We start from the raw sequence: 23,381 nt of genomic DNA on the forward strand, positions 1-23,381 counted from the left end.
TGTTTGGACATCCCTGTGTGTGTGTGTGAGCCCCACAGTGCGCACCTTAAACTGGCTCGGGTGCTCCAGCCGATGGAAGTCGGGCTCGGCGGCGATGGCTTCTTCGAGGCTCTGGAGGAACTGCCTCTGGAACTGCACGATCTCCTGGATGTTGCCGAATAGTGCGCTGATCTCGGCGTTGGACAGCAGGGTCTCTTTCTTCATGGGCTCCAGGTAGTGCTCCAGAAGGTTGTTCAGGTGCTTTTTGGAGGGGAAGGGAGAGACGGGGGAACCAGGCATCCAGGGGAAAAGAAATGCTCACACAACAACCACTTACTGAGCACAGCTACACAGCCGACCGCCTATCAAGTGTGTGAGGAGTTACAGCTGAGTTAGTTCTAGTACGTTAAAGATCAAAACGTTAACGAACACGACAATGAGCAGGAAAAATGCATGCGAGTTTATTTTGTCTTTAAATTTTTTGGCTTGCCTTGACTACTTTGTTGTACTGTATTGTGTTCGCATTTACACGCTTTTATGCTTATGCGTTAAAACACGGTATAGGTAGAGAGAAGACAGTCGTCTGTTGAAAACATTCTGCGAAGTTAAGTGCGTTCTGTGTTCAAGGCATAATTACTGAAAGGGGCACGTCAGAGCGCAGTTAGGTCAGCGCAGCTTAGGCAGTTTGAGAGCATAACGTTTCCTCCAGCATGATTGAACACAAACACCAAAATTTTCTTTAGGGCTGTGACGTTAGTTCCAAAGGTTACTTTTTTTCCTCGCAGGACGAATGCTTTGCGCATGTCAGACAGCCGCGTGATAAACGCTGAAGACTGATATAACAGCCGTGTGATTGCGCTCGCAGTAATCAAACATGAGAAAAACCCTCCCTCTGCAGGAGAACGTGCAACAAGTTAATATCGTGAAGTTTTGAAGACAGTGCCTCGGTACTTTTCAAGCAAGTCAGCCCGAACTAAGGCCGGACTGGACGCGTCGGCGCAGCATCCAGTCGGGCCGTGCCCGAACATGCTGTTCTCTGACTTCCCGACCTGCGCTTTCAACGAACTCGCAAAACACCCTGCCAGGCTCGCTCGAAAACAATGTTCCGTGTCATTGAACGAAAATTACCAATGATCTTTAATATATGCGATGTCGATGTGCCTCGAGTGGATGACTGTAAACCCACCTTAATGATGGAATCTCAAACGTGATTGTAGGCGCTTATGCCTGCTCAATATGCCTAATTATAACATGCCTATAATTAGTCTGAGACGACTGTTCAGGCATTTCGACAAGAGCAGGCTATGTAGCGCATTTGATTTTAGTGTACCTAAAATTTAACGCTGTACAAAGCTTCAAAATCTTCTATTGCTAGGTAGGAGCGGTTAATAAGCGTTATAAACGAAGCTAAAAGCCACTAGAGATATGTATGCAGCTGGCCAAATCATTGGCCACCGCTCTTGAGATGACTTCGTTGAACGATCTAGAGCCCTCGGTAGAACTACTGCTTTCCATCACCTGACAAAGCGTGCCATAATGATGAAAGTTAATTTAGATTGGTTTATCATTCATCAACCGTCTGTAGCCAGCATATTCTCGGTTTGAGTGTCATTAAACCTTTTACAATACTATAAGATTCTGTGCTGTCTGTACACTGTTCTCTACGTTCGGCCGGTATTAAAAGATGGACGGGATGAGCGTTTATGCCTGTCACGGCGCACGTCACGTGTTTAAAACTCTGTCACTGGCTTGCATTTTGTGTTGTTTCAAAAATATATATTTTTTTCTGGCATTATCTATGAAAATATGAAAGCGGAGACGTGATTTAGAGTACCTGAAGTATATTTTAATATAAGCGACTTTATATGGATTTGTACATTTCATTGAACATAAAAATCAATACAAGAGAGCAGAAGTACTCAAGTACCCGAAATGTACGTCTATACTGCGTTTGTTTGTAGCTGATTCATGCTACTCAATACTAACGTTCATGTTTTCTTCATCACGGGCGAATGCTAAGTGCACAGAACCTTTCAGTATAGGACATCCTACTTCCGGAACTATGTGTGATCTCGATATCTGACAGAGGGTCTGTGCCTGAAATAAATCTCAATGTCTTACGTTTCCCCAGCAACTCATACAAGAGTAAAAATGCCACCTCCTAACTACACTGGCAGAAAGTTTCAAATAATAAAAAAAAATGTCATTTCACTTCTTACAGCATCAGTGTTACGTGAAATGCTTCCGCAAAGCAAGAACGTAGTCACGGATTACGACTAGCACAGTACGGTGCTCGCAAAGACAGGAAAAAAACGGGAATGACATCACCACAAAAAAGTGCAAACAACACAGTCGGTGCAGGTGCAACCTGGACAGTGCTTTGCACCGTAAAAACAAAAACAAAAAGCAAAAATGCACGAGACGTCTCCACTCAGTGCGTCGGGCGAAAAAATGCACAATTTTTCTTTTTTTTGGGACGCACAAAAACCAGAGCCACACCTTACCAAGATGGTGGGTGTGCTGCACAGGATGACAAAGTCAAATATGGAGCAAAAATAATAATAAAAAAGACCGGTCAAGTGAGTGTAAGTTCTGCGTGCTGCCAGACTGTCTTGATTCGAAATCCACCCGTTTCGTGCGAGGTGAGGAGAAATAGTGTTCATGACAACGTGTGACCCGAGCAGGAAAGGAAAATCAAAGAGAACGGACAAGTCGCACAAAACGCAAGATGTGCTTAACTGTTTGCACAAACTAGCTGATGCATCTTTTCTTTTTTTTTTTTTTTTTTGCGTACAAGCAGTGTTCGACCAGTGCGTGAAAAACATGCATCGGTAATAACATGCAGAAATGCTCGACATCGCGTCTGCTTCCCATAACTGGATACGCAGAATAACGCTGGCTGACATCTACAGAACAATTGTTAATCAATTCGAGAGCTACTTGGACAGGCATCGATTTAGAAATTCGTCTTAGAAAGCACTTGACAAAATGTCACGATGCTTTGCCGATAGACCGGATGTGAACTCGAGATGCCTGGCTTTCAGCTGCTTGCTCAAAATACTGGACGACATGAGCCGAAGAAAACCAGTGAAAATAAGGAAACTACGATGAGCCTCGTGCTTTATGATGCAGAATTTGGTGTTGCAAAAATTCGGCGGCGAAAAACACAGGACAGAAGAAGGAGATGACCCAAGATTCTAGCACACGATATTTCGCTCGCGGTGAAAACTGGTAGCGCAGTTTGTGTCGAAATTTTGTTACGGAGCGAAGGGAAGCTAGCACAATTGTGGTTGCCTGAAATGTAACCAAACAATAATGGCCATACCGTCCACTTTTGTTCATGCAGTAGATGAAGCACTTCCAGCAAAACTAGAGCTAGTTAGACGGCAAGAATTTATTTTGCTGGTTGTTAAACCACACTTAATATTAAAATCAAACAACTCCCATCCTGTCTAGCGCAAGGATATTGCTGGCAAAATCCGATGATGCAGAAAGGAAATAATGCAGTATGCATTGTTGCGTGCTGCTCTCATGGTTGTTAAACCAAAAAAATGGATGTTAAAGGGGCTCTGAAAGAAGCTCTAATAAAGTTGCGGTATGTCTGGGATGTTAAAGCACGCCGCTTCACGAATATTGTCCAGCAAGAATGTTTTTAATGCGCTTTGTAGAAGCTGAGTTATCTGTAGTCAAAATTTCATTTTCAGCGTCTTCGCGCCTTTGCCTCTCCTCTCGTCACCCTTTGCACTCTGGAAGGTCGGCACTCCTCCGCTGACCCCACCTCCGGGGGGCGGAGCTTCCTGACTCGCCTATTGGCCGCGGCCATGGTAGCTGCCTGTCGTCTGAAAGAGCCTAACCAATAACCACCTCTCAACTTGTATACGCAGGTGCGAGCGACGAAGGAGGGCGCGAGCATGAAAAAGTCGCCGGGAAGGGCTCGCTAGCTTTCGCGCATGGTTGTGGGTCCTCTGCTGCGTGTATTATTGCTGCGTGGTATTATTTAGCTCAGATTTTTATGACAACACAATGCAGTGATTGAGCGAGTTGACGTGCTCTCTTCGGAAGGTGTTTCAAAGCCGCTTTAAGGAACAGGCGAAATGTTTCTACATAGAGTGCATAGAGTGAATTTCCAAGACGGGTGACGTTACGACATGCATAAGCTTGATTTTCTAGCGGAATGGCTTTAACGATTGTTTTGGAAGGTGTTCGAACGTTAATTAGTGAAGCTGGTTCTTCTATTGAATTTTGGATGAAACATGCGGCGCGGACACAGCTTTCAACGCCCTCAATAAACGTCTCTTTGTGGACGATTTTATATCGGTTGATACAAGATAGAGTGACGCAGTCAGCATTTCCCGCGTCTTTAAAATAAAATGCGGAACTGTCGACCAACCGCTGATTCAGCTGACTACATGCACAGAACGCAATTCCACCGATTGAATATAGCGTGAAATGAAACAGACGTGCATAGGACAGTATAGTCCAACCAAGTTTCGGATGCCCGTACGTCCAGCGTCTGTTGATTGTGTGATGTTACGTGTACACTTGGGCGTTCAGCGTCACAAGTTCCTGATGTACCTGCTTCGCCAGAGCGTCCGAGGGAATTAATAGGTGAGGAGTGAGCGCAACATCCTCTTCGCTCCCCTCCGGCGGAAAACTTCTGCCGGCAGAAGTTTTCCTTGCCCAGTGCGCTCACTACCAGAAAGTTAGCCGCGACAGCGGATTTAGCTCAGTGTTGTTGATCTTGAGTGCTCTAGTGTGACCGTACTATTACAATCGTTCGCTCATTTCAGTGCAATGCATACTGGATTCGGAAGCACGCAGAGAAAGTCCATCCATCTCTCTTGTGGCGAAACACCGAAACGAGCGGTCAACAAAGCATATACGTGATCTTTGGCTGACAGACACTTCACGTTGCTACCTAACGCTGGAAAAGTAACTATAGCGAAACTGAGCCACAGAAACTGGAGCTTCCGAGATGCGAGCCACGAATCAGCACTGAAACCCCAAGTCACTTCAACGCAGCGAAGCATGCAGTTCCAAACATCGAAAGATGGAGCGCAGTGGACTTTCGTCGACAAGCTGGTCTGTGACGAACTTATCCTTCATACGACACTGTAGTTCTAGTTTCGGGGAGCAATATGCCAAGTATTCGAGCATGTGCCGTAGTGACGTCGTGTGCTTTTCATTCAGCTTTAAGTACGCAACGTGTACACATACACAGCCCCAATTCACAGCACAGGTGGTGAAGTAGTGCGCGACAACACTGCCAACAATGCGGCCGCAGTACAGCACACTCACGTTGGGACAACAACGGACAGCATACGAGGATAGTTTTATTGTTTTTTTTATCTGCGCCGCTGTTAAGGCTTTACATTAACTACTCAAGGTGCTCTGAACGATAAAGTAATCATTCATGCATTGAGCATGAACACATGGGCATGCTGATCTTTGAATGTCACTCACCTTGCTTACTTCATTAGTACTAGGGGGTTTCCTCTGAAAAGAAGTGCCGAAAATGGTGTTTTTGCCGCTTTCACGTTGACTTCCGCTTAATTCTTCAGCTGTAGAACCCTCTTGGTTAAATTACACTGGGATATTATTTATTACAGTAAAAAATTCACGCTCATTGCAGGTAATCTATCAGGCACTTTTCTGCTGCAACAGTTTAAAATAGAGAAGTTCGCAGTTTGTAACTGAGCGCTCTTGTATTCTATAGCATATGCACCCTCAAATAGATCAGTTTAAGAAAAGAGACCGCATTGAATGTATGGTACCGGGTTAGACATGCATGCACACGTTAGACTGCAGCCCATGACCTATGTGCAAGCAAACAAAAGCAGAAAGACAACACAAATACTAGCTCGGACAATGAGAACGCAGCTTTGATGTACGATTGTTGAAAAGTGTAGAAAAGTTAACTCAGGTAACTGTTCGCATGCAAACGCTCTCTAAGTAGACAGATTTTGCTCTTAATACATTTACTGCACGCTATAGCGCTTAAATTAAACACAGTGCCCGCATTGATCTCGATATTTTCCTTATTAAATGATATGACACCGTGTGAGGCTTTCATGCAGGGATATCTAGCAGTAAATGTAGAGGTTAAATTTGCAGCAATAGAACCTCCTCAACAGTGGACTAAACTGCATACTTCAACGCCCAAATTCTGCACACTGCACACAGCTGACAAAGCTTATCATTATTTGACTGGCTGCTGTCTGAAAATATTTAAATATGTTGCTGTATGATCTAACGTTAGCCGTGAAAGCTGTTACACGATACGTAATAAGCACACACGTACAAAATAAGCGAAAAGAATGCCAAGAAATAGCTTCTTCGCAAATTAAATGTCGGCGCCCTAGCAGGTCACCACAACAAGAAGTTGGGGGCTATACATGAAGCAGCAGACACATGAAGAGAGAGAAAAAAAAAACGACAACGTACAACAAACTTCTCCAGGCTTTTACAGACTCCAGAGGCCGTATTTTGTCAGGGTTACGATTCCAAATCATCCCTTTTGCGTCTTTGCCATTTAGCAGCACCGCCTTTGTTACTGGATATTGCCTGCAGGCTATTATCAACTTTGTGACGTCACGGGCGGTGGTGTCACAGTCACAGCCTGAGACGTCACAGGCAAAATAACGAATCGGGAAATTTATAGCCACAAAATACGGTCCAGGGGAGGGCACACGCACAACAAACGTCACCAAAGCACATAGCCTCGAAGCTCCTGCTCTAAAGCAGCTACGCCAGACGTGGGGTATATACCTAGAGGCTTCCGACGCGAACGCAACTCAGACACATGCGGTAATTTCTCATCCATTTCAGCAGGGCCCACAAGACAAGACTAGCCGAGCCAAAACAAAAAATCAAAACAACAGGCGGTCAGGCAGCCTGCAGGCCGCACTGCCTTGATGCCGTGAAAACCAAAAACAAAAAAGGCAAAGCAGAAGCGCCGAGTACGTGCAGTACTTTTGGAACGAGCCGAAGATACAAGAAAACGAAAGGCGAACGACTGATGGAGCATGCATACGTGAGGGAACTGAAAAATGGCAGCCTTCGGCCGTCCATTGGATGCATCCAAGGAGCAAGACTCTCTAAAAAAGCAGAAGAGTCCTCGGTGTGCGTCGTTTCGAGGAAGTAAAAAAGAAAAGGAAAAGTAGACAACGAAGACTTGAGGTAAACAAAAAACTAAAAAAGAAAAGGGAAAAACAAACAATGACGATGAACGAGTGAGATTTACCTTTTGTAAAGCCGCCACATACCACTCAACCAGCTCGCTCATGTGCTGCGTCATGAGAATGGGAATGCGAAACGTCACGACCGACATTCCGACCGCAAAAAAGAGGTCAAAAAGAGAGGAAATATGTATTTTTTTTTCAGCACATGTCACGTCGCTGGTTCTACGAAAAAAACCGGGGTCTTTTTTGCAATACTTAATTTGTTTACGTTGAAAGATGTTTCATTGTGGAGGCGTCAAGTCTCATCATCATTCCCCCCCCCCCCCCCCTTTTTTTTTTTTGGTACAGCTCTGCTTCCAAAAAACGCAGAAAGCAGAGACGTTTCCAATCGAAATTGTAGGCACTGAGTGGAAACAAGCTCCAAAAAGGCTTCCCGAGACGCCAAAAAAAAGCCCGGGTGTTTTCGCGTTTTCACGCGACAAAATGCAATATCCGTGAGTCGTGAGCATATTCATAATAATAGCGACGATAATAATTGAAAATAACAAAGCATGTTTAGAAAGCACTGAAACATTTGCAGAGGCAATTGCGACAGATAAATCTTTGAAACAAACCTAGGCAAAAAAATTACTGGAGTTCGGTATTCGCTGAACACAAAGCAGCTTAACAGTGGCCTTGAGATAACTGTATTAAAATTATAAAGCTTCTAATTCGAGCACCCAGATGCTAAGCTCTTATCTCCAGAAATTCGCAAGAACGGTAATTAGAGGTTGAGATTTGCTAGAAAACACTGGAAGATCTCAGATATTCTCCTTATCAGCTTAACAGTTGCAAAGCAGGATGATCGAAATATTGGCAGGTGTAGGCCTAGTAGGAATAGATATATGAAAAACAGTAAAAAAAAAAAACTGGGTTGAGGAGCGGGAGCAACTCTGTATGTGCGGTGTTTCAAATCTTTTTATATTGCTATTCGTGCTGTTTCTAGGATGCTCAAGCATATATAGTATGTCCACCATGGTCTTTTTTCCGTGTTTATCCCTGTTCGTGCTAATTTTCTCAAATTATACAATTGTCTCCTGGAATAGCAAGTGGCCCAAGATGTACTGCATCCACAAGCAGCAAGTCTTGAATGTGCATCAGGGTCCGTCATGCCAGGATTTGTAAGCACTCTTCTATTTCGCCTTTGCCGCAGAAGTTAAAAAAAAAAATAATTCCAACAGTTCATGTTCATCGTTTAAAAGGGCAAATGACACCTGATTCCAAAAAAAAAAATCGCAGCAGGGTGTTCATGCTAAAGAGTTCTGCAAACGTGGCACGTCTTTGACAGAAGCGCACCTTGAGCTATACAGCGAAAGAAAAAATTCAAAAAGATTGGTTTGGCTTGGTTTATTGGGGTTTAACGTCCCGGAGCAACTCAGGCTATGAGGGACGCCGTAGTGGAGGGCTCCGGAAATTTCGACCACCTGGGGTTCTTTAACGTGCACTGACACCGCACAGCACTCGGGCCTCTAGAATTTCGCCTTCATCGAAATTCAGCTGCCGCGGCCGGGATCGAACCCGCGTCTTTCGGGTCAGCAGCCGAGCGCCATAACCACTGAGGCACCGCGGCGGGGCAAAAAATTCAAAAAGAAAAGGATCTGTCTCATTTTGACACACGGTACGAGAATGCAGGTCCCACTCCGATGGAGGAAGCTCACACTTCGGATTCTAGTACGAAGGGCCCCCTGCTCCGCTTAACTTCTTCAAGGGCTTGATCAAATGTTTATTGGAATTCCCTGCAAGGGCTTCCTTGCATGTCAGTGGAGCGGATGGCCTATCTACTGCCGATAGATTGTAGATTTCCTTCCAGAGGAAAAAAAAATATCTAAGAGATGTGCATTGCGGTTTGAGGAAAGATGGCAGCGTCTGATTGAAGGGAAGTATCACGCCAGGAACTAACTTCTGATCTAGAGCTACAGCCCTCACTGTCGTACATCGTATCTCGCTAGGCTTATGGTACAAGCAGTCAGAAGTGCACTTATACTTCACATTCACAAGCCTAGAATTAACGGTTAACCCTTTTTTTTTTCGGTGGTATCACACCCCCGCAATGCAGTCGCGTGGCGCTTCTGATGTCAGGATATAATTTGTCATGAATGCAGGGTTTTTCCACTGCTGCAGGGTGCCGCTTGTCGAGGTCTGCAATTCTCGCCGCGGTGTAACATGATGGTACTGCTGTATGCAAATTCATGGGCTGCTTTCTATAACAAAACAGTCGGTAGTTCAGAGGTATAGTCTCTTTTCTTTTGCTCTCGTCGCTTCTCCGTCGTTCTCGTATTTTTCACGCTCCTTTAAATTTCGCTGATTCCGACTGGCCCGCACCAAGCTTTTAATTGACTGCACTTTTTTGTCTTTTCCTTCAGACAATACCTGCGCGGTCAGGTCTATGCTGCTAACAGTGGCTTCGGGCTTGTACCGGTGGCGAACGAGCGGACGGCCGTAAAGTGGCACGCGAAATGTACGAACACAAAGTCCGGAAGAATGAGTACACTCTAAAAAAAAAGGTAGTTGAGGTTACTACATTTTAGGGTAGTAACGACTGTCACATATATGACTACCTAGGTAGTAACTGTACGTAGTAACTGCAAGGTAGTAACGTTTACTACCTCTCAGTAACTGTACGTAGTAACTGCGAGGTAGTAACATTTACTACCTCTCGAGAGAAAACACCTTAAGAAATAATCTAATGACTTTTGACATTAGAATCGTATGCATTAAGATAGTAATAGTGCAAAATAAGAGCAAAAAAAAACTAGAGCAAAAACAAAAAAAATTCCTGCTTTCAGGAGGATTCGAACCGCGGACCTTTGACTTTCTATGCTGAAGTTGTTTCCATACTTTCTATCCTACCACGCTAACCACTACGCCGCGCCACCTGACGTTAACAGTGAACTTATGTGCCGTGATATGTGCAGCCACAGTTGTTTCTTCTTTTCACTGCGTGTAAATGTAGCAGCAGCATCTACATTCTCGCACGGGACAACAATGTTGTTGAGAAGGACCTTTCAGTGGCTGATGGCCAATGACATAAGGAAATCTTCTGTGTTAACGAAAAAGAGTCTCTGCTGAGTTTTTATTGTCGAAAGACATGAATACCTGACTTCGTGGTGACTTTCTAATGTGTCACAAGGAGTGCATGAACATGACATCAGAAACTCAACGCCCATTTTTGTGCATCTTGTAGTAAACCAGAAGGAAAAATGAGCACAAGTCAGGCACAATAGCTTGGGGTTGGTGAAAAAGTGCAATTAAGAAATCAAACTAAAGAGTGGAACACATACGCGCTGCGTATATTGTATTGAAAACAAAAAACAGCACTGGCAATTTTGTTAGATTTGCTGCCAATTAGGAAACCCTTTTCATTATATAAAAACATGGGGCATTGAGTAGCAATGTCACCGGGAATGTTAGTATATGTACATGTGCATATTCCGATCATCGATTTCCAGATCAAGGTAGTAATGGATACTACCAGGGTTATAATGAGGTAGTACAAGTGTAGTAACTGCCAAAAAAAACGTAGTAACAGCAGAAGTTACTACCTTGTTACTACTTAATTTTCTTTCGAGTAGTAACAAGGTCGTAGCAACATAGTACATAGGTAGTAGGGGTTAAAAAAAGGTTGTAACAGCAGCCGTTACTACGTTTTCACTACCTTTTTTTCTAAGAGTGTACGAAAATAAGCGAATTTGTTTTACTGCGAAAGGAAACTGAATGGCAGATACGCCGCTACAAGCTACCAAAGCATTCGCCGCTGCTGCGTCTAAGGTCCGTTAAAAATTACATAGCACATCGCCCGCTTGCCTTCGTCAGCCACCGGCGCACGCAGGGTATACTGCAATTATAAGCGAACTTTTCAGTAAAAAGCTAGTCAGTTTAGTTGCCGTAGTGCATATCTGAATGTAAGTGCGTACTATCAGTCGGCGTAGTCGTGTAGTAGCGTCTTCCTACATTTCGTTAACAGGAACGCTCCTCTGCGTACCCTTTAGCATGTAAAGCACAAAGGAAAGGAATGTCACTTAGTAGAGAGCTTGTGCGAAAGCCATTTATTAAGGACGGATGAGGACCGGCAATTTATATTGCACCTTAAAAGCGGGAGTACCAATGTGGTTCAGACTACAGTTCTTAATGGAAGCCTAAACTGAAATGGTACAGTTAGCCCTTTTCATTTTTCTACGGGTTTTAGCCCGTTATTTCATTTTTCTTTGCAAGCATTTTTCTTTGCATTTTTCTTTGATAGGACTAATTTCTCTTTGAGAGGAAAACACGCTTGATTCACAAACAAGCCAGAAGTCTTTTGAGTCTCTGTGAGTTGCGAGCACACTTTTGGTACGTGTAGCGCTTCTTCAATCATATAAAAAAAATACTTAGGCCACGTTGATAACTTCTTCCGCGCCTTAATTACCTGTTTCGTGGGCTGCTCGTACATATCAAAGGAACCCTTCGTAACGCGAATTCTTTGAGCAGATTTAAATAAACTCGCTGTTAAGGGTTACTTCGGGGGTGGCAGCCTGGTAAATACCACAGTGTTAGTGTTTGCAGTTCACGCAAGACGTTCTTTGACCTCTCTAATAAATGGCGAGATGGGGATGCTCTTGACTTCGTATGGTGTCCCCTATGTATTGATGTAAGATGAATATATAAATCATGCACTAGAAAGCAGGGGACCTTTGGAAAGGCTGCAGTGTCCGAAATGTAGTGACTTAACTTCCGAGTGTTCTAAATTTCTTGTACCAGATTTACAAAGCCCAGGTGAAATGTAGGCTCCTTGACTATAGTTCGCCAAATCTCCCTTTTTCTTCGACGCGATAAATGCGCAAAGTAAATACATCGTTTCGTTCAGAAGAAAAAGAAAAAAACAATGATTTCGGACAGCCTACTAGCAAGTGTGTCACTGGCAAAAAAAAACAGACGCCGTTATTTCTCTCTTGCCTGTTATTGTACAGAGGGCTTGCATGGACCCTGTGCAGGTCCTGTGTAGGGCCCACACAGGGCCAGCAGAGGGCCAGCGCAGGGCCTGTACAAAGCGTGCACGAGGCGTGCACGTGGCGTACCTTGACATACGTCCTCTCGGTGTCGACGAGTTCTAGGATGACCTTGCGCAGCTTCTCCACGTCAGACATATGCTTGCTCGCCTGGCCGACCGAGGCGGCGCCGGGCACCGCACCGGTCGCCACCAGGGGTGGCGCCGGCACGGGCTGCTGCTGCTGCTGGGCTGCCGCGGCCGCCGCCGCCGCGACCGCGGGGAGCCCGCCCGCCAGGCTGGACCGCCTCCGCTCCACGGGCACGCGGCAGTACTCGGTCACCTGCTCGGCAGTCTGCGACGACACTCCCGCTCTCAGAGACGGCAGTGGCGCCAGTGCAGCGTCGCGAATGGAGTTTTCAACAGTCAGTCCTTTATGGACTAACTGCTGTGCTACAACCGTTCGTTCCACAAAGAGCACCCTTTACTCCCTTTTAGAGACCAACTGCAAAGGGATCCTATCAGCAAGAGTTAGTCTCATCAGCGACTAGCCGCTCTTCTAGAGGACTAAACAGTGCAGTTAATCCCGTATTGCACGCCGTTGACTTAAAACAGTCAGTCCTTTATGGACTAGCTGCTGTGCTACCACCGTTCGTTCCTCAAAGAGCACCCATTACTCCCTTTTAGAGACCAACTGCAAAGGGGTCCTGTCAGCAAGAGTTAGTCTCCTCAGGGACTAACCTCTGTTCGAGACGACTAAACGGTGCAGTTAGTCCCGTATTACACGTTGTTGATTTAAATTGTGCAGGGTGGTAGACGTCATAAATTATGAAAGTGTGGTCAAAGTCCGAACTGTCGATGTGAATGTCGTCTCTGCTCCTGAACGTCTTGCCTAGACGGTAATATGTGCCGCGTAACATCGCTACTGATTCTTTAAAACATACGAAGGGCTAAGTCATCCCGAGCCCGTGTTCGGTGGAGAAGAGTCAGTTCCCAAGCTCGTACCGTATACCGTCTAGTTCGTTCGATCAAAGCAGCCAAGGTCTCCATAGTGCTCACGAAGAGTGCGGAAACTTGTTTAGAGCCGATAATTCATTGCAAGACCTCAGAATAGTCTTAAGATTACCCCTGGGCAGTTATTTTAATCATAAGTTCCTATCGAAACCTAGGCGGCGCACCTTTTTGCAAGAATCCTCGATGACCTTGAGCAAGCTTTCTATCTGGTCGCAAGAGAGACTGGACTGGTCCTGCGGTGGCACCGGCGAAGGCGTCGGGCGGCCTGACGTGTCCGGAGATCGCTCTTGGGAACCTGTACCAAAACGGCGGCGCCCGCAGCTGTCATCCACGTGAACCCTCTTCTGCTGTTGCACATTAGGCTAGGTTACACTCGACTGGCCCGGGTCGGTCAAGCCAAAAGTTGGACTAGATGGGCCGAACCGCGCTGGTTCCAGAGGGTCGAGATCAAAGCGAGGCCCAGCGTCGAGGCGGGCAACAAAGCCCACGAACGGAGGAACTGGTTTTTCGTTGCTACCGACAGTTCTTATGCGTAGCTGAACCAACCCGACCACGCCTGCATGCATTTTTGTTAAGAGGTTCGACTTCAGTTAATCTACTCCACGAAGGTCCGTTAACTCAAGCCAATCCGACACTCGCTCAACGCGATCCGCTCTACAAGCCGAATGGTTCGCTTTGTCGGGTCCACGCAAACGGTCTGGGTGTTTACGGTATAACATCGGTGTTAAGCCGTTGGAACATCGCTGTAACCTCCACAGGCAATATCACGCCCTTATTGGTTGTATATTTCTCTTCGAAACCAACAAATTGTGAGACAGGCTATCTTTGGAGGTGTTGGGCCTATTCAGAGTGAGAAAGGTACACTGCCTTACGTTTTTCCGGAACTTCCTCCAATTTTCCATCAACAGCACTTGCCGGCGCGCCTCACGGAATAGCTATACCCTAGTCTAACTGAAACGTGGCATCGGTGCGGGAGTCACAAACGGCGTCATCACAGCTATTGCTAAATTCTCGAGGACCGCACGTTATAACGGTCCGCGACTGGTCGGCGCCTGTGTCGTGTCTCACCCCAGATGGGCGAGGGCACGATGAGCTTCCCAATCATCTCGTCGCTAAGCACGCTGTCGCTGGGCGGCGGCGGGCAGACCAGGGACTCGATGTAGTCGTCCGTGGTACGCATGGCACTCGCCAAGTCCGGCGGCTCGGTGCGCGACGAGCGCATCATCATGCAGAGCGAGAGCTCCTCTTGCAGCACGCACTCGATGTACATCATGTCAAGGTCGCTCACGATGGCCCCGTTGATCACCATGATCTCGTCGCCCTTCATGAGCCCTGCATGATCAAGCGAACGAAGATGAACTACCATCAGTTATCAAAGCAACTGACCTCTGCTGTGCAAAAATACACGTTTCAAGGCACGCTGACTGAGATTATGAAATCATCTGATATGATTTGACAGCGGCTGATGCAGGACAGGACTATTTGTTGGATAGGAGCGACCATTGTTTTCCATGCCTCAAATGATGATGATGATGATGGCGATCATGAATACTTTACAGCGAGAATGTTCCCTCCCCTGACTGAATACAGAGATCCCTCACCTTGCTGGTGCGCTAGGCTGCCTTCTTCCACCCTGCTGACGTAGACGCACAGTTCGTCCTGGTGATCCGTATTTTCAACCAACTCCGCTTCGACGCTGAAGCCAAACAACTGATCCAACGAGCTCCGAGAAAGCCCCACTTGATATAGCACCTTGGCGCAGACCTCTAGACTCTCGAAGCTCTGCAAAAGGCCATCATAGCCACTGTTGTAAGGGACTACAGTCAAGTGCGTCCACATGAAAACATCTGGTGGGCTTAATCAACCATTGTGCCCGCAAACACAAGGAAAGAAAGTGTGCGGGGTCAGTCTGGTTTCGTCGCAAATCGATTGCAAACAGAGCAGTGCCATCTGAATAAAGTGCTTCATGGTTTCATGGGTGTCTAACGCCCCAAAATGACTCAGGCTATAAGGGACGCCGTAATGAAGGACTCCAGAAATTTCGACCATCAGATATTCTTTAACGTGTACTGACATTGCACAGTACACGGGCCTCTATAATTTCGCCTCAATCGAAATTCGACCACCGCGGCCGGAATCGAACCCGCGTCTTTCGGGTCAGCAGCCGAGCGGCAGCCGCGGCGGCTTAGAATAAAGTGTAGTCTTGTGTATCGTGCGCTGTTGAAGACATGGGCACTAGCTAGCCCAAAACTGAATAAAGCGTAGTTTTGGACTAGTTAGCGGCCCATGTATTTTACAGCGCACAACGCACAAGAACGAAAGAAGCTTGTTTCATGTGTTCCTTTTTTTTTTCTTACTTGCATATCAACCACTCTTGAAGGGCTGGGACTGGGTTCTGTCAAATACGTTTTTTTTTTTTCATCGCTATGGTTGCTTACGCTTAACGCCATTTGTGCTTTCTTTCGCAGTACCCTCTCCTGATTTAACATAATACTCGTAAAGGGATGCAATGCTTCCTCTCTACTTCTTTTTAATACAGTACATCTGCCTAGAGAGTTGCAATACGGAGGAGAATCACTCCAAAAGACCACAGACAGTATACTAATCTAGCACAAATATTTGGCTAGAAACTGCGGTACATTCGCTACTATGTGATTACAGGTAATGCTACGCAACTACAATTCTACACAACACAGCTACATTAGTCAAGAGCTAACAGGGCCAATAAACTAGATTCTTCACAGCAGGGAGGCCAAGCTAAAGGCCCTCTTCTGTAGTAGTCCGTCACGAAGGTCACCACGCTCCCTTACCAAGTTGTCGAAAATCTCGGTGCGCGCCGCCACGTAGCATTCGTCCGAGTCTTTCCTCCTGCGGAAACGCAGGAAATGGTCGTTGGGCGACAACTGCCTTCGGCTGCAGGCCACCCAGAGCACTTCTTCGACGGTCATGTTGTCCCGGACTCCCACTATCACCGCCTACGGGGGAAGACGACCGCGCGCAACAGTGCAAATGTGGTACATTATGCAACTACGACTGCACGCTTAGGCTAAAAGCGCTCCTTTCTTACTTGATTATCTGGCAGGTTGATCTTGACACTTTTTTCTCCTAGGGCTGGCAGGTCTAAGCTGCTTTGCAGTGACGACGAAGGCATGCTTAGAAGTCTTCTGGAACAGAGGGGCGCGGCATAAGCTCTCGAGGAAAGAGAGAAAAATATCGGGAGAGAGGAAAAGGGAAACCTCACTTGGAACTGTTGGACCTGGAGAGTGCGGCGCGCGACCTCCGCTTGGTGGCGCCCCGGCCCGAGAGCAGGTTTGTAAGCAGCGAGGGGCTGCGCGCGCAGATGTACGCGTGGAAGGAGGAGACGGTGAACACGCCAAGCTTGTTCAGCGTCGCCTTGGTCGCCTTGGAAACATGCGTCAGCAGGTTCTGAAAAATTGATTGATTGACTAATTAATGACCCGCAGAGGTGGCTCAGTGGCTAAGGCGCTTGGATACTGAGCCGGAGTATCCGGGTTCGAGGGCGTCGCACATGTTCCACTACAAGACTCAAAAGCAGACCTTGTGGCCTGGGGAATTTTGGCCAATCCTGTACTTCCCGCGACACACTTCAGCTCGCGACCGTTTTTCTACTCCATGCGAAGTTTGAGAAGCTCGCACAAGCGGCCCAAGCATTGAGCTGTACGATTACGGCACTCGATCGACGGCGACCAAATTAAACATACGCGCTAGGACGCGTAGCCGCGGTAGAACCACACGGCCTTACATATACCAAGAACTATAGCGTATAAAAGAGAGCATTCAATAAAGTACGTTTTCCAATTAAATTCAACTCCCCCATTTGTGCGTAGTGCGCGCGTATGTATATACCTTTGGGTTTGGCAGTTCGGAGACCTGTAGGGAGGCCATGTAGCAGCGCAGTCGGAACTGTTCACAGTGTAGCCTCTCCAGGTTCTCCTCCCACTGGCCGATCTGGTCCGAAAGCGTCTGCCGGGACTCCTGGTCCACCACCACGGTCAGCTGCAGCTCGGCCATGTGCTTCAGCTTCGCGTCCTGCAAGCCGCGCAGGTGAAAAGAACGCAGGCAGTGAGTCTGAAACGAAAGGTTGTTGAGAATGTTGCGCGTTGAAAATCATCTCATTCCTGATGTATCCTGCACTATCGCTGTCAAGAGTATGCATTACTCTTTTTTCCACTTCCAGATCAGACAAGATAAAATCGGATAATGCAGAACACCTTCCCATGTTTTCTCTACACAAAGAATGAGTGCTATCGCATCAGAAGCCGAAATGTAGGGATCAAAGGGCGGTGATGCCATCTGCTGAATGGAAGGCTGAGCTTCCACATCCCAAGCCTTGACAGCTCAGCTCTGTTGCTTCCGTTAGGCGGCAGTTTCGCCTAGCCCTGCCTAAAGAAGGCACCACTGCTGTTACAGCTGCAGTATTTGGTTTTCTTGGTTTTGCAGCGACACCGACGCGTGGGTATATCTGTTCAGGGCTGGAGATGTGCATCAATATGTTGCACTCAAATAGAACGGAATTACAGTGCCAAATCACTGAGTCCACACTGAGAAGAGACAAGCTGTAGGGAGAAGTATCGAGTCTGGAGCAGACCCTTTATCCCCAGCGTCGTCTACTGATTCACCCATCGGGCCCGAGATCGATATAAACACTACAGAAGACAAACGGCGAAAACAGATGAATTAAACGAACACGGCGCTGACTTCCCATTGTGTTTTACTCTCAGCGAGTGACGAATACATATATAGTTGTCAACTGTGCGCTGTAAAACTGGTTTAATAAAATAATAATAATAATAGCACAAACCTATACTTTAGATGGATGAATGCACGTGGTGTCGAAACTCGAGAGTAGTCATTTTTCTTTTACCCCGTTTGATTTCTGCGTTTTTGCACATGCCAGTGGAATGCACAAAGTGGCGCGTAACGCATCAAGAACACAGAACTTTGCCACGAGTTATGACATTTATAAATATTTTCTCTTCGCATAAAGCGCCGCAACGGCGGAGAAATCACCGGCGGTAATCAAAAAACTAGGCCGGCCAGTAGCTATAGCAGCAACCTGAAACTCGCACGTCTCTCACCCCTCGAACGGTGCCGCGTCAAAGGAAGGCGGGAAACAAAACACTGACCGACTCGATCTCCTTCTCGAGCCGGAAGATCTCCTCCTGGAGCAGGTGTAGCGTCCCGGTGCGCCCCCGATGCCTGGCGAAGGCCGCGGCGCACGCGGAGTGGATGCTGTTGATCCAGTTCTCCAGCTCCACTTGGCACGGCGCCTGCAAGACGGCACATCATCATCAGCCCGACTACGCCCACTGCAGGGCAAAGGCCTCTCCCATGTCTCTCCAATTAACCCTGTCCTTCGCCAGTTGCGGCCACCGTATCCCCGCAAACTTCTTAATCTCATCCGCCCACCTAACGCGTGAGCAAATGCGCCCCCGAAAGAATGTGCCCAGTATAGTATAGGCAAACTTCCCGTAGAATTCGCAGCAACGGAAGCTAGGACGATGTTTATGACCGCACATAATAAAGCAGCGACGACAGGCCGGTAGACAAAAAGCCGTGGCACAAACGCGAGCGCTTATGTACAACTACATCGAGTAGACTACTTGTAAGGTTCGACACGTCGTTTTTTTTTTTTGTCTTTTCTGTGTCTTATTGTTTATTGTGGGATTGTCCGCGAGTTGGACAGAAACCCAGGCCTTATTTTTTGCGATGTGCAGCGTTTGTTCTAGCATATTTACAGCGGCAGGGGCATCATAGGAACTGGACGATCGCATGGTCCGTTGAGCGCGGCGGAGGTGCCAGATGCTCTTGTGCTGGCGGCTGGCATCCGGTCTGTTTGGAATCTCGAAGGTTCGTGTTCACCCCGTCGGTCTATGTGGGCGGCTCCTCGTGTGATACGCAATGTTACGCAATCCGCGGGTAACTGTAGGAAGGAGAGTGAGATACCCTAACATATTTTTTGACGAATGGGAAAACTTCGACCTGATGTCAGGGGAGCTCTAGTTTATCCCTTTGACTTTCACGTGCCGAGAGGGTGGGGGATATTTTCCCATTTAATCGCCACCGCACCGCTTTTAAGGGATTTACTTTTTTGGAGATAGGTGGGCAGAGCCCGCGCTTGAGTAGCCGCAGAGAGGGTCGCGCGCGGGGCGGCCAGAAAGTTTACCCATTGCAAGTCACTGTTAATACTTAGAACATATTTTGCTGCTTATAAATAATGTGTCTTTGATCTCTCTCGAGTTTCCGTAAAACCTGTAGGTGCAAAGAAGAAGACAACGAAAAAGAACTTATCTTCACTCTACTTAAAAAAAAAAAAAAAGCAGCCGGACAACGTAACAGAAGCACACATTTTGAACTCCCTTCGATCTCGATTTTTTTCCTGTGAGGTTTTGTAGCTCTGTAAGCCTATTTAATAAGCTTGGGGGCGCAGTAATAAGTGCAATTGTAAGTCAGCGCTTGTGCGTGCGTCTCGTCTTTCCGTCCATTTTGTCTTCAGAGCTTTTTTTTTATCATAATTTGAAATACATGCTGGCTGTTTGAAAGACTAATGACTGCTGCAAACGCCAGTCGCAGAACTAAGCAATACAGCGCGTGCTCGACGCTTTTGCGAAACTACAAGTTTGCTACACACCCTAGGAAACAGCAGATATGAAAAAAATCACCTATTTCTGGGTGACGCTCTGTGATTGTGTTTTATTATGATGTATTGATCGTTTTATATAGACACAATACAGCTCATCTGGTATATTTCTTACAGCTAAAGTTCAAATATTGCCCATGAAAACATGATCACTCTGCAATAGGGGCCCCATAGTTACTATTATACTAGTTTGGGCTCAGGCTTATAGCACGCCTCTATCTCGTATAAAGCACAAGAGCACGAAGTCCTGTCGCGCACGAGCATTCACAAGGACCCTACATCGCTTTCCGGACGAAAAAAAAAAACGAAAGAAAGAAGCTTGCGTAAGCAAACGGCCAGTGGACTTCTCTCTGCGTTGAAATATGTGCGCGACTATTGTACAGCGGTCGATAGCCCGGCCGAGATGAGCGGGACAGCAAAGCCCACATAAGAGGGGAAGGGGGAGAGGCACCTGGAACAGGTAGGCGTCGCCAAAGGCCGTGCTCAGGCAGAACACGTAGTCCCTCTTGGGGTGCTCGGGCACGGGTTGCATGACGGCGCCGTCCACGATGATGAGGTGCTTGGGCGTAGAGTCGATGGCCCGGCCGTCGCGGCTGTCGCACGGGTAGAAGAGTAGCGTGGTGCCCTTCAGGCACACCCAGTAGCCTTTCCAGCCGCGTTTCCGGGCCAGCTCCACCTGGGAACAGCCCAACCGATCCCTCGTCAGCGAAGCCACTGACTGCCGAAGAGGACCCTATAGCCAATGCGGTCGAAAATAATGCGCAACTGTGCACAACAGCGCCTGTCACAGCTCACGTGCTGCGTCAGGTCGAACGTACCACACCAACCACGCTGAGACAATTATCACGCCTTTGCTTTCCTCATAAGCCCCTTCCCTCTCTTCTTTGTCAATTTGAGAAGCCGCAGTAATTGTTAGTATGACCTATGACCTTGTGACGGGAGTAGTCGTGGCTGCAATGTCTCTGTAGTCACAGTCGACTGACTCGACACACCGCGCGGCTACGCGCCAGTGTTTTGTTTCGGTCGCCGGGAATGCCGCGGAAAGAAAGAAACCGCTACATACGGGAGAGTATATAGTATACTGCGTAATAATAGTAACAATACCTGGTGCCTCCGGCGGAGTAGCCACTTCTTGACGCTGAGGAATCCCGCCTTGCGCACGGCCCCCGTGCAGTTGAAGGAGGCTGCCGCCGCCGCGCCGCCGCCGGATCCGGCGGCGCGGGAGCCTGACCGCGGCTCGCCAGTCTCGTCCTCGTCGCTCACCGCCGTCGTCAGCGACAGCCGCTCGTCGTCTGACATCTGCCAACGATCCCAGAGAGAGAGAGAGAAAGAGACAAAACATTTAAACGACGACTTCACACCCCTGGTGATGCATACGATCTTCCCCGATATGGTTTCCTGATAAAATATGCGAATGAGCCCCAGGCAGCACAGGTCATCATCATCATCAGCCTGACTACGCCCACTGCAGGACAAAGGCCTCTTCCATGTCTGCCCAATTAACCCAGTCCTTTGCCAGTTGCTGCAACCGCATCCCCGCAAACTTAATCTCATCCGCCCACCTAACTTTCTGCCGCCCCCTGCTACGCTTGCCTCCTCTTGGAATCCACTCCGTTACCCTTAAGGACCAGCGGTTATCTTGCCTTCGCATTACATGCCCTGGCCAAGCCCAATTCCGGCTATTGATTTCGACCAGGGTGTCATTAACAGCACAGGTAATCGGCCCAATATTGCAATTGGATGGCTTCACTCTGGTCCTTTGTAGGACAGGTGTTTTCCAATACGTTGCCAATACTGGGCCAATTAGCTGCGCTGCTTGGGAGACTAGGTGTCTTGCTGTCAAAAACACTGTAAAAAAAAAACGGTCCTTTCGTTTTTTGTGAACGACTTCCACTGCACGTTACATAGACACACTTCAAAAGACAGAAAGACAAGTTTCGTTTATACAAATATGCGAAGCAGTTAGGGAAAGAGAAGCGGGTATTTCAACGCGGGAAGGTTTGCTGTCACAAGCGCGAATTCATTTCCTCTCAACAGGTCAACAAAAAGTGGGAAACCATCCAAATGAATCAGACATGTTGAGTTGACGTGGAAACCCAGGTGGTCGAAATTTCCGGAGCCCTTCACTATGGCGTCCCTCATAGCCTGAGTCGCTTTGGGACGTTAAACCCCAATATACCAATAAACCTGTACACTTTCCATGTCACAAATAACTTGTATCTACCTCAATAACTGCGTCTACAGTGCATTAAGAAGCATATAATATACGCCACAAATTTTAAATACCTTTAACTGATGTCAGAAATCCATTAATAAGTATGCGCATTAAACTCACCTCAATTTTTCTTCTGAACAAAATATGGCTTCCCAACGTGAACTGGCCGCTCACCCTCTGTTAATTACCTTTTACAGCTCAGGCTTTCGCAAGAAGTACTACGACAGCCTGACGCTAACGCTTGATAGTGCAAACTGAACTGTGAGCTTTCTCTTAGAGCTCCAGCAATTTCTTTTTTATAGGCGTGCATCAGGTAAGCTTATACGCGTTTAACACGTATACGGCTATATCAGCCTTTTCGAACACCCATGCAATACCACAAATAAATTGGTCGCTTTCTACAGACATTTTCTTTTTAATGCTTTGTTTGTCCGCGCTCTCCGCTTTTCTGCCCTTTAATTCACACTTTTTCGTCTTCATCTCGCCTCGTCTCCTCACCGCAGAGAACACTAGAAAATCCCCGAATCTTTCCGGCGCTAAAACGCAAATTCAATTTGCCCGTTTACTTCCGAAGCTCCACAACTGAATCAATCGTGTGAAAGATTGCCCCCGCGGGAGGCAGAAAATGTTCCGCACGAGGAAAAAAAATAAAAAAAAAATCCGCTGGAAACCACTCCACCACGTGTGTGGCGCTGTCTCGGAAGCGACAAAAGAAGAGAGCGCGTGGTGAGACCGAAAAGCCGGCTCCTGAAAACATCTTGCGCAGAACAAGACGTAAGCCAAGACGCGTGCGCGGTATTTTTTATTCCTTTTTCTTTTTTGCGGAGCAAACGCAAAATCAATAGCCCCACCCCATACAAAAAGCTTGGAATGCCCGCCTCTGTGTCTCGCGCCATTATGCGGGACGCACAGCTAGAAAGCACCACCTCGGGAGAGGGCGCGCAAATCGTGGTCTAAGCGTAAGCAAGCTCGAGAACATGATCTACGCGAAGACGGTTCCTCGTGTGGTATTAAAGAAACGCCGTAGAAGATCTTCTTTTCTATAGAAAGAACGAAAAGAAGACGAAAGATGCTCTGAGGTATTTCGAAAGGCAGTACGAAAATCTCAGAGACGAAAGGAACGTAAGAGGCTTCCAAGGATGTGACAGTGACGATTCTTTCACGAGCTGCAGCATTAGGCGGAATAAATCTTCTCTCTGGCTACTGCAAGGTAAGGAGAAAAAAGAACGCAAAAAAAAAAAAAGCCGTAAGAACGCTGTCGCTTACAAAAGAAGCAACAGACGGCTCCTTGTTTCCAGGGAACTTACATTAAACAACGTTTTACCGACG

At 47.1% G+C, this 23,381-nt stretch overlaps 1 protein-coding gene across 8 annotated transcripts in view; it reads right to left on the minus strand.

Moving 5' to 3' along the window:
• Positions 1 to 23,381, minus strand: part of sif (guanine nucleotide exchange factor still life) — a 214,516-nt gene that overhangs the window by 13,530 nt on the left and 177,605 nt on the right. For 5 of the 8 annotated variants that reach the window (XM_089570560.1, XM_089570559.1, XM_089570562.1 and 2 more), the window contains 14 exons: positions 20,942 to 21,136; positions 20,289 to 20,513; positions 18,324 to 18,467; positions 17,044 to 17,226; positions 16,418 to 16,602; positions 16,244 to 16,340; positions 15,987 to 16,151; positions 14,778 to 14,958; positions 14,245 to 14,508; positions 13,341 to 13,471; positions 12,254 to 12,517; positions 7,223 to 7,267; positions 5,443 to 5,475; positions 46 to 240 (listed from right to left, as the gene is read on the minus strand). In XM_089570560.1, coding sequence (XP_089426686.1) covers positions 46 to 240; positions 5,443 to 5,475; positions 7,223 to 7,267; positions 12,254 to 12,517; positions 13,341 to 13,471; positions 14,245 to 14,508; positions 14,778 to 14,958; positions 15,987 to 16,151; positions 16,244 to 16,340; positions 16,418 to 16,602; positions 17,044 to 17,226; positions 18,324 to 18,467; positions 20,289 to 20,513; positions 20,942 to 21,136 — 2,307 coding nt within the window. The remainder of the gene's footprint in view (positions 1 to 45; positions 241 to 5,442; positions 5,476 to 7,222; positions 7,268 to 12,253; positions 12,518 to 13,340; positions 13,472 to 14,244; positions 14,509 to 14,777; positions 14,959 to 15,986; positions 16,152 to 16,243; positions 16,341 to 16,417; positions 16,603 to 17,043; positions 17,227 to 18,323; positions 18,468 to 20,288; positions 20,514 to 20,941; positions 21,137 to 23,381) is intronic. The other 3 variants (XM_089570558.1, XM_089570561.1, XM_089570563.1) reach the window with 3 other exon arrangements.

Source organism: Amblyomma mixtum, chromosome 2 (genome assembly GCF_055824585.1).
Source record: "Amblyomma mixtum isolate Tamu chromosome 2, ASM5582458v1, whole genome shotgun sequence".
Taxonomy (NCBI): domain Eukaryota; kingdom Metazoa; phylum Arthropoda; class Arachnida; order Ixodida; family Ixodidae; genus Amblyomma; species Amblyomma mixtum.